Here is an 11,532-nt window from a genome sequence, read left to right on the forward strand (position 1 = left end):
ATTTAGAAGTCAGGTCATTTTATCACTCTGGGGAATTTTGACAAGTTTGTGTTGTCAGCGCAGTTACATCACTGCTGTCCTTTTGTATGTGTGCGCTCCACTGTGTGACAGCAGTGATGTCATGGCTGGCACAGAACAGGGGAACACAAACAGCAGGACAGGCGCTCAGACTTCTGTTGCCCCCTAATGACAGTCGATCCAGCTTTTAAATGGAATCATAGTCTGTTTAATTACAGTAGATAAAATGCTGCAAACTGGTAGAAAAAAAAAAACATTAAGCAGTGTACATGTTACTATTAGAAAACTATCTCCAACAGTAAAACAGGCCATTTGAAGATTTACTCAGCGATTTAACTTACACAAGCCGGTCATGTTCAGCATTACCTGAGATAACTGACACATTTGAGAACAAAGTTACATTTGGATAGATTTTTTTTTTTTTTTTTTAAAGACACATACAAAAACTTCTACATAAAAATTGACAAAAATGAGAGGGAATGTGCATAAAAAGCCAACATAATACATTTCATTTTCTGAGCTAACTAACAATATGTGGGGCTGATGAATGATGGCTGAGTCTTCACTTTATTTTCTAGTTCTCTCCATAAGTGGAAAAGCTTTAATATTCATCCATGTATTACAGTGCCTGAGGGAACGACATTAAATTCACTAAGTACTAGGCAGGTTTAGTTGTCATACATTAGTTTTAGTGTTCAACTGTACTGTTTTAATCCCAAATGTATTCTAGCTATGCAAGATTTTTCTTTTTTTTTTATCCAACTAAGCCACAGCAGCACATTAGTGCTACCTCACTGTACTGTTTATGTCCCCTGATCCACAGTCACTTTTGGGCAGTAACACAGAAGTAGTTTATACTACAAAGTAGCTGTGTCCATGTGGAGACGATGAAGAGTTGTAAGTTTAAATGTTTCCTGTGATCCGTCTGTCAGTCTTACACATTTGGAGCCAATCCTCTTTGAATCAGTTCAGATGTCATTGTAGCAGAAACTAAAGTGTCCCCTTAACCACAGTACACAAGTCTCCCTCACACAGATGTGGTCTCGGCCCACAGCGGAGCCCTCTGTGGGTTGTTCCGATCCTGCTTTTTCTCCTCTTCCCGCCGCTTTTGTTCCTGTAGGTAACGCTTCACGTGCTGAATGGTCTGGAAAGTGAGCACTGTGCCAGCAATGTACAGAATGGCGGTGATGAGTCCGAACAGAGCCACAGCTGCATCGGCCCCACTCACGTTACAGTTCATCCAGGTGTAGCCGTTCCGCGAATACAGAATCTCCCGCTGCTTGCACACATCTGTGGAGTTGACTTTGATCATGAAGTGCAGGTAGAGGCCGACAGCCACCACATACACCACTGCGCCCACCGCCTGAAAGACCAGCGCTCCAAACAGGAGCTTTCGCGACATCCGGTGGGGGGGTTTGTTCCCAGACACCACAAACAGCAGTGAGACTATTCCAAAGGTGAGGCTGAAGGGGATGCCGCCATAGATGCTTGGTGCCCTCATTTGGTTATACTGCATGTCTAGTTCTCGTAGCTTCTGCAGCTCAGTACCCTCAAAGTTGATGTTGGAGTTGAGGTTGAAGCCGCCCATGCTGGCTGCCGAGGACATTCCCGACGTAACCATCTGAGCTGCGACCACACAGATGAGGACCAGGGCGTTGGTCAGCACAGCGCAGATCAGGATGATACCTTTGTCAGCACACAGAACAGGCATTTGAGTTCATTTTACAGAAAAATCAATCTTTCAAATCATTTAAAAAAAACAAAAAAAAAAAAACAGCACCAGCGTTTTGTGGTGAGGCGTCCTGATTTTTTATTTTTTTTGCCTCATATGATCATTAATTAAATATCTAAGTTTGGAAGTGGTGCGCAGACACATACAGTTTAGGGCTACATTTGATTCAGCTCTTGGCACTGAAACCAATTTAAATCAAATTTTAAAAATACTCAAAATAACCCAACAACAAAAATAACAAACAAGTCTGTCCCTACAGTCACCAAATGTGTTTAATAAGAAATGTCATGAATAGTTGCTACAAACCATCCTAGAGGTTTGTGCTTGGGTGAAATCTTATAATTTAATTATTCAATTACTTAGCACCAGTCATCAGGTATCTGTGCTGTTGTCTGTTTGTGAATCAAGCCTACCAGCAAAAACTCATAACATTAACACTGCCATCACCGTGTCTATGGTCACTTATTCCTCAAAAAGAAAAACAACAACAACGAGGGTCAGGGTGAGAGGCTCAGTCTAAAACCAATATGTGATGTCCATCTTTTATATATAGGATTTCTCAACTACCGCTACTCCCTCACTTTGAGCTTTAAGTATTTCAAAATGTTGCACTGAAGCTTTTTACTCTACGTGTTAGAATTGATTTATAGATGTTAATGCTCACTTTTAAAATATGTCTGTGTGTAGCTCCAAGCTATAGAGCAGTTTGAGCCAGTTGGCAGTCTTACATTCTCAGGTTCTAAGGGCTGAGGCTTAAATTGAAGAGTCATCATACTTGCTTTTATTCTTCTTCTTACTTGTACTTCTAGTTATTGACATTTGAACTTTTTAGCTTCCTGATTTTTTCTCCCGAGTACTGAAATTTTTGATCTAAAATCAATAAGCTGTTATGCATCAAATGGGCTTCAGAGAACTATAATGGTGGCACTTAGACTTTATTTGACTTGAGACCTAACTTCAGCTGTACATTTGAGGTCTTTATTAGTGTTCTCACAGGAGAAAACTAATCTGTGAGGCTCTGATTTCAAGTTCCCAGCTTCCCAGAATAGTGTTCCTCTGCCTAACCTCTGAAAACAAAGTTGAGTAAACACATGAAAACCGGTCAGTGCAGTTTTCATAGAAAGAATGAAGTACACTGAAACTCAAGGCCGCCATTAGACGCTACAGTTTTATTTCACACATACAGTACTGTGCAGAGCTCTTGAGCAACTCCTCATTTCGTCATACTTTGCTTCCAAGAAGCCAGACTTTCTCTAAATGTTTAACCTGGCATCCACATACGTGGACATCACACTTTGGGTTGTCTCGACCAAAATACTAAATTTTGCTCTACAAGGGCCTGATATCCACATACGGGGACGTTATACTACGAATGTCCTGATATGTGGATCTCATTTTTCTCAGAAAAAAAAAAAAAAAATCACGTCATTCTTTGTTCAGGTCTTAGGAGGTTAAAGTGTTCTTGGGCAATAGTTTCCAGGGGCTTTCGGAAGGTATTTCAAAGTTGTTGGTTTTGGGGGTGGGGGTGGGGGGGGTTAAGTTGGACATTAACATACCACAGGAATGCTTTTTATAGAAAGAAACCATTTCTTTAGTTCAATCTATTACAAATTTGGTTACAATTTTACGGACATATAATAGTATATAATAGTATATAATAGTCAATATTTGTGCTCAACAAAATATTGACTTTCAAGCTCATTAGATTTGTACAAACTGGTTTCGTCTTATATACTGTATTTCCATATACACTTCTGGACATGTTTCAATAAATCACTGTTGTTTTTTCCAAGCAAACTATAAAGAGTTGAGGCTTTTGCACAGTACTGGACATCCTGACCTACCTCTTCTGGAGCAAATGTAGTTCCATTTGGAGTCACTGTGATTCACTCGTTCCCGTGCATGACTTGGATGTGAGTCAGCTTCTCGGGGGTAATATGGGGGTGATGAGGAGGACCTGAAAAAGATAACAATGAAGGAAATCATCAACCAACTAATCTGAAACACTGACAGAAAGGCCAATGAGACAGGAACATGTGTTTTTAGCCTTTTTCCGCCTGAGTCCATTTTTCAGACATTTTAAATGTCATAACAAAATTATAAACATGGTTAACTGCAGAAATAGAATATTTTCCCTACTGACAAAATGAATTTAAAACAAGGTGCTTTTAATGCTATTTTGGAGCTTTCAACAGACCTTTCTACAGCATGTAGTTTCCTCATTTAATTTAATTTCAATTCAGTTTTATTTATACACCCCCAATTCACAACAACAGTTGCTCCAAAGTGCTTTATATTGTTAGGTAGACCCTACAATAATACATGCAGAGAAAAACGCAACAACCATATGACCCCCCTATGAGAAAGCACTTTGGCGACAGTGGGAAGGAAAACTCCCTTTTAATAGGAAGAAACTTTGAGCAGAACTAGACTCAGGGATGTCAGCCAGGTACCAAATTTCCTTCCGAGCTGCTTCTGAGAACAAGACTAATTGTTAATAATTATTGTTATTTTTTAATAGTCTCCAAGTATAACAATAATATAAATCTTTTCTATACTAAAATAGAGTGAATCACAATTTGACAACTACTGTGAAAAGGCAGTAATTAGAAAGATAAGTGAGAAACAATGGTAAAACACATCACAGCAGCCCTGCCCTGCAGCCTGGATCCTCACCAGTTTGCCTACAGAGCAAACCGGTCCACAGAAGACGCTGTAGCCACAGCACTCCATGCTGCCGTAACACAACTGGAAGAGCATGGGAGCTATGTGCGAATGCTTTTCGTGGATTACTGCTCAGCTTTTAACATCATCCTTCCACACAAACTGGTGGCCAAGCTATAAGACCTGGGGCTTCTTTACAACACCTGCATGTGGATCAACAGCTTCCTCTCGGGCCGTAGACAGAGAGTCAGAGTTGGCCATCACACATCCTCAGCCCTAAATCTCAGCACTGGCTCACCCCAGGGCTGTGTGCTTAGTCCACTGCTCTACTCTCTCTACACACACGACTGCACTCCTCTCCACCAGAGCAACCTCTTTGTGAAATTTGCAGACGACACCACCGTGGTGGGGCTCATTTCCAGGGATGACGAGTCTGCATACAGAGACGAGGTGGAGCAGCTGTCATTATCGTGTAAGGCCAATAACCTCCTCCTCAACACTTCAAAAACCAAAGAACTCATAATAGACTTCAGAAGGAAAAAGGCAGAGACCCAACCACTATTCATTAATAGGGACTGTGTAGAAAGGGTGGCAAGCTTCCGCTTCCTGGGAGTCAACATAGAGGAGAACCTTTCCTGGAGTGCGAACACCTCCGAGCTGCTGAGAAAGGCCCAACAGAGACTGTACTTCCTGAGAATTCTCAGAAGGAATAACATCATACAGAGACTGCTGGTGTCCTTCTACAGAGCCACCATTGAGAGTGTTCTAACCTGTTGCATATGCATCTGGTACACTAGCTGCACAGTGGCTCAGAGGAAAGCACTCCAAGGGATCATTAACACCGCCCAAAAGATCACTGGCTGCCCTTTCCCCACACTGGAAGATCTACACCCGCTGTCTTAAAAAAGCCCAAAACATCATAAAAGATACCTCACATCCTGGCCACTCCCTGTTTGAACTGTTGCCCTCAGGCAGACGGTACAGAGCAATCAGTGTAAGGACTAATAGGCTCAAACAGCTTTTATCCAACTGCAACAAAAAAAAAAAAAATACTGCTACAAAAAAAATGCCAATCACGCCACTCTTGTATTAATCTGTGTGCTGACTGAAGCATGTATGTGGGAATGTATGTGAATGTTTGTTGATACTTCTTATTAGCACTTTAAGTATTCCATTTATTTTATTATTGAATTTTGTTTTATTTATATGTTGATATCGTTAGGGATGATGCAATGATCGGGGACCATTTTTAATTTCGTTGTACCTGTGACAATGACAATAAAGATTCTGAAAACAAGTCCTGATACACTGCCAAATATGAACTCTGGATTCAGTACTGGAATTCAGATTTTTATGGCACCAGTGGACAAAGTACTCAGAAAAAAAAGGAACAAAGCAATATAACAATAATGAATTACAAGTCAGTGTTCCTCTGAAAACCTTACATCTCTGAGGCTTGAACCATGAGTAAATTGGGGATTGCTTTACTAATACAATAATATACTGTAATGAAACCAGCAAGTGAGAATTGAGAGCAGCATTGGGTTGTACTCTGATGTAACCAGAAGCAAAAGATTCATCAATTATAACAAGACTGCAAACTCTAACTCACAGTAGAGCCCATAGGGATTAATAAAGTCTGGTCCATGACCAAAAGAAAAATTCTTTCAAGTTCTTGGACTGGGCTCAACAAAGTTTGGAAAAGTGGGTTAAAGTCATTTTAAACAAAACGTTTCCAAACTTCAGAATGAACACGTCTAAGCTTGTCCAGTTTCCTATTAAGGTCAGTTTGAATGTTTCTGAGCTGGTTATAAAAAAAAACAACAAAAAAAAACAAAAACGTTTTTATGATTTTTTGTTGTTGTTAAATATTTGTGCAGACGTACAACAAAATATCAATCCTCTGTTGCTTCTGGGGCTCCCCTTGCCACATTCATAGTGGTAGAAGTAGAAAAGACTGAGGGCAGCTGCAACTTTTTCTACAGTGTCCTTCATTACTCACAGGCTACATGTTATCTTTTGATGAAAAGACATGTAAATAATTGTGCTAACAGTACAGCTTACATTTTTTCACTAATAAGGACAAGACTACAACATTCATTTTGACGCAAGAAGTCTGAGGGTCACAATTGTAACGCTTAACCCCCCCAAAAAAAACAAACATTAAACAAGTGAATAATCAAATTATTACAATAACGTCTCATAATTTAATTTAAATGGACATCTTTACATGTCTATTCAAAAGCAAAAGAGTCAAAGGGATATTTTCTGTCTGTACAAATACAAGAATTATTATGAAAATGTCTGTTTTTTTGTTTAAGAATTTCCCAAGTGCTGTTAAAAAGAGCAAGGAATTTTGAAAGAGTTTTTCCAAACATCCTGGTTTTATTTGGAACACTTGCAATATTTTAAATAGAAATACAGAAAGATTTATTTCACAAAAATACAAAACGTACCAGGATCAAAATTATTAGCTCCCCTTGGTACTATCAGTCATATCAGTCATTTCAGTCATTTCCTTTTTGCTAGATAACAGCATGCAGTTGTTTGTAGGAGCTTGGAAAGAAAAGCATCTGGACTTCTTTAAGTTGCTTGAAGACGTTTCACCTCTCATCCGAGAAGCTTCTTCAGTCTGCTGAGCCATCCCAGCTCATTCTTTATTGGTGAATCTCTCAAGCTCTTCCAGATTTGTTGGTCTTCAGTTCACCACACAGATTTTCAATTAGATTCAACTCAGGGCTTTATGCAGGCCAGTCAGTAACATTCACTTGAGTCTTCCGGAGGTAGATCTTCACAGTAGTGAATTATATTTTGGGTCGATGTTGTGTTAGAGAACAAAGCCACGACCCAGATCCAGTTTTGTTGATGTTTGAGGATTTCTTTGGAAATTTTCATTATATCCTTCTTTCCTCATGATTCCTTCCACCTTGACTAGACTCCCAGTTCCAGATGCACCGAAGCATCCCCACAGCTTAACACTTGCACCACTGTGATTCTTTGGGTTTTATGCCATCTTTATCTTTCTTTCATCAGGTTTCCCCAGCATACTTCAGTCTGGCTTAAAGGTGTATCTTCTGCAGAAGTTTAGTTTTTCTTGATCTGCAACCTGCCAGTCCATTCCGCTGCAGGGTTCTACTGATCGTCTTCTTTGAGCTTAAAATTCCCAGCTTGGTCTTTACTAGTCTTTTACTAGTGTTGGCAGTTGTTCCGAGCCCTTCACACAGATCTCTCACTATTTTTTCTTCCAGAGTCTTTGAAGTCGCTCACTTCATACCTCTGCCAGGCTTGTTCTGTACTGTGTGGCTCTCTCTGAATTTCATATTTTTCACTGCATTCTTGACACTTGGAAACACTGTGATAACTTTGTAAATCCATCTGCTCCTTACTGAACATTCACTTTTTTCCCCTCAAGTTTAAACTGATTTCTTTTGTTTTTTGCACTATGCTTACAACTCACACTCTGGCTGAAGTTTAAAGTGGACAGTAAGTCTCAGTTTTAATGATTTTATATGTTTTGAGAATTATACAGTTAAAGCACATCATTGCACAGCAGAGGTTTGTGCTGCAGTTCAAAGGTCAGTGTTTCAGGGGGCAAACAATATTGACCCTGGTTATTGTTGTTTTGTTTCTTGAGATAATTATGTGACCGTGTGTCACAAATAGGTATAATCTATGCTTTCTCAAGAAATCTAGTATGTTTAAAAATGCTGTGTTGAAAATTCACTCCATTAAAAAAAAAAAAAAAAACACTGATAGAGGGGGGTTAATAATGTTATCCTCATCTGTATGTTATATTGCTTGATAAATATGGAGCGAGAGTGACATTTATTTTGTGTATGTCAGTATGTAGGCTGATACTGTTTTAACACATGTAAAACGTGATGTTTGATACAAACAAGTATTTTAATTTTTAAATGTCAATACAGACAAACAAGGTGTCCCTGATATGCCGTCCATGTTTACAATCTTTTACCCAGCAACACCTATGTCAACATGGTTGTTCTCTAAAGTACTACTGATGGAGATTTAAATCCAGATTTAGGGAGGAAAAAAACACTGTGCATTCAAAAAGCATCTCCCTTATCTGAAAACTTGTTTTGTCCTTGGGAATTTCTGCAGAAATGAAGTACCTGCGCTTCTTCCACGGTCAGAGAGAATCCTAATGAGGGTGTGCGGAATAAGTGTATTTAGTTTCTGATCTGAGGAATTACATGGTGAGACAACTGCCCCAGTCGCCCTCACTTCACAGTCTGGGTTTAAAACAACGGTGAACGCAGTGCGCACCTGTTGGATGGTGTTGACCGGTCGCCATTGTGCTGCCGGTGGTCTCCGTTCCTCTCCCGGTGCCCCCGGTTTGATCGCGGCTGCTGGCTCATTCCTGCTGACGGAAAGTGGCACACTTAAACACAAAAACGACGTTTGAAAAGCACGAAAACTGTCCCGCATACTACAGGATGAAACGTATGACTCTAGAGGTTTTTATTTATCTTCTTTAACAGGAAAAAGAAAAGAACAAAAAGAAAACGCTTTAATGTTTTAGCTCCTGTTGGCATGGAAATATAGCCTACAACTGACGTAGAGTCCCCCCAAAGTGAAAATTATGAAAACTACTAACAAATGAAAACTAGGCTAAGAAAGCGTGTAATTTTACATGAAAGCTTAAATTTCCCGTCAAGCACCCGAAGAGCAGGTACTACTTCCAAACCAAAGCCAAGCTTGTGCGATACGTCAGCAAAGTAGCCAAAATGTCTGATTCAATTAGCGTTATCAAAGACAAACTTACTGTAATGTCGATAAAAAACACTTCAGACTGAAACAGCATTACTGAATCCAAATATAGTTATTCTGTCTGCTGTCAGAATCCAGGTAGCAACAACTCCACCCTACGAGGCGGAGGCGGAAGAGGAACTAACAGGTGAACAGAAGAGTTTCTGGTATGAGGTCAAAGCTACTACGAGCTTCGTGCGCCGTCTCTCACGCCACAGAAGCCTCTGTTTACTCACTGTTTGAGGGGGTGTTGTTGGCCTTTCTTTACCAGCACGCTGCAGCGGTGACGTCGAGCGGCACACCATTGGCCAAAAGCTGTCGTCTCCATCTACGTGTACGTACGTAGATCTGCCAGAAGGGGGCACTAAACGATCTGTTTTTACACTGCACAAGATATCAGACTATACATTATAATGCACAAAAAAGAAATAAAGGCACTTTTGCAACAGTTATTTACACAGTTTGAATTAAGCGTAGACTATGTGGGCAATTTAACTTTGCTTACCATTTAAAAATATCACTGTGTTCTCACACACCATTGTTTTCATCATCTTTTAGTAATAAAACATTTAAAAATAAATAGAAAATCAGAAAGTGTCATATTGTGGCCCTAAAATGTGGTGTGTGCGTTCTGATTTCTTGATTTTTCTCCTAATATCTTCATTTTACACCTAAAATAATAATTCAAACTTTAGCATTTATTGTTTCAGGCTTTGACACGGGTATAACCTTAGTACGAGGTTTCAAGAATGATCATCAAGCACCAATGAAGCTCTAACTCAGTTGCATTTCCAGCTGAGCAAGTGTGAAAGAATTCAAAGAATTTAGTTAGTGGCCAGAGGACTGTTTTTAACACAGTGTTGTCTCTGAATTTGCCTCACCTGCTGTAATTGAATTGAAAGCATTGACAACCTCTTTTCATATCTTAATAATAGGATGCTTTTTATCACACATGATTGAGTATCACATACACGCACACACTCAGACACACATCTTCTTTATGCACCATTTTCTATTTGTGGTTTGTTTAGTTTTTGTCTAATTGTTTGGTTTTATCATGTTTTCTGTCCTGCATTTTCATTTTCAGCATGAAAGGGTTCAGTGGCCAGCTACATGCTGACAGCACCAGGTCATTTTTCATAGGCCTGAAGGTCATCCAGGTTCCCATATGAACAAAGCCTCAATTAGTCATGGTAAGATGGCTGTTTTGAATCACAGTTTCAAAACATCTGCACTTCATATGATTGAACAGTGTCCACATGTCCGTATCAAGAATACCAATTTTGCAGCAGTGCGTGAGTTGATGCTGGTGGAGCAGTTTCAGAGTTTTTCCTAATATACAGTGTTGGGAAGGTTACTTTTAAAATGTATTCCATTACAGAATAAAGAATACATGCCCCAAAATGTATTCTGTAACGTATTCAGTTACGTTACTCAATGACAGTAACGTATTCTGAATACTTTGGATTTCTTAATATATTATCATGCTTTTTACAACAACATGAATGTCCTATTGCTGTGTGATTTATTAGTATTACTGAAGGTCCGCGACTCCGAACTGTAGTAAAGGGACTTCTGACTAATACGGCGGGGTCCCTGTCGGCTCGTAGCCGAAAAATAGCTTTACTTTGTTGTCTGGGTCAACTTTTCTTGCGAGAGACAGAGAGAGGCGTTGAAAGACTGCTGCAACGGAGCTTATTGTTTCAGAGGAAAACACGAACACGGTGTACAGTCGAGTCTTAACAGCTTACTTACAACTGGGCTCGTCAGGCACTCTTCTTGGCTGCAGTGGTTATTATTATATTTACATGCTTCCAGCTCCCGTTTTTCCTCGACGACAGCTCGTACCTTTTTCTCCCTCCTCGCGCTCACAGACACATAACGTGTATGGCAGTCCATTCTCCCTGCAGCACGGACTACACTGCCCATGATGCTACATTCTTTAGAGCTATGCTTGTAGCATTCTGCCTGTTAGCTTAGCACAACAACAACAACAACGAAAAGGCGCTCTCTCGCCCAGGAAACACACAGTCGCAGAGAGAGAGAGAGCGTCGCCCTGTAACCATGGCAACCGTAACGCTGCCGCCTGGAACTACAGAACGTAGCTGTCAAACAAAACCCAAACAGTCCTGACCCGCGACAGAATGAAACAGGAAAGTACTGCAGTGTATTCCATTTATTTCAACAAAGTAACTGTATTCTGAATACCACCTTTTTAAACGGTAACTGTAACGGAATACAGTTACTCATATTTTGTATTCTAAATACATAACGGCGGTTCCGTTACTCCCCAACACTGCTAATATATATAAGTAGCTTTATCAAGCATGACATCAGATTCCCCTGAAAAG

General features: G+C 40.0%; 1 protein-coding gene across 4 annotated transcripts; it reads right to left on the reverse strand.

Moving 5' to 3' along the window:
• Positions 1-203: 203 nt before the first annotated feature.
• On the reverse strand, positions 204-11,192 carry LOC146555176 (MARVEL domain-containing protein 3-like). 4 transcript variants are annotated; one of them, XM_085252471.1, is made up of 5 exons: positions 11,030-11,192; positions 9,418-9,565; positions 8,699-8,792; positions 3,595-3,707; positions 204-1,704 (listed from the first exon to the last, which is right to left on the reverse strand). In XM_085252471.1, exons 3-5 carry the CDS (start codon positions 8,788-8,790, stop codon positions 1,046-1,048), a joined length of 864 nt encoding a protein of 287 aa, XP_085108597.1. In that variant the 5' UTR covers positions 8,791-8,792; positions 9,418-9,565; positions 11,030-11,192; the 3' UTR covers positions 204-1,045. The 4 variants fall into 4 exon arrangements, with proteins under 4 accessions (XP_085108597.1, XP_085108595.1, XP_085108594.1 ...); XM_085252469.1 differs by having other exon boundaries at positions 10,937-11,192; XM_085252468.1 differs by lacking the exons at positions 9,418-9,565; positions 11,030-11,192 and adding an exon at positions 9,198-9,407.
• Between the last annotated feature and the right edge of the window lie 340 nt (positions 11,193-11,532).

Source organism: Mchenga conophoros, linkage group LG17 (assembly GCF_057382185.1).
Source record: "Mchenga conophoros isolate Kocher_MC1m ecotype Shallow Benthic linkage group LG17, M_conophoros_male_GT1.1, whole genome shotgun sequence".
Lineage (NCBI taxonomy): Eukaryota > Metazoa > Chordata > Actinopteri > Cichliformes > Cichlidae > Mchenga > Mchenga conophoros.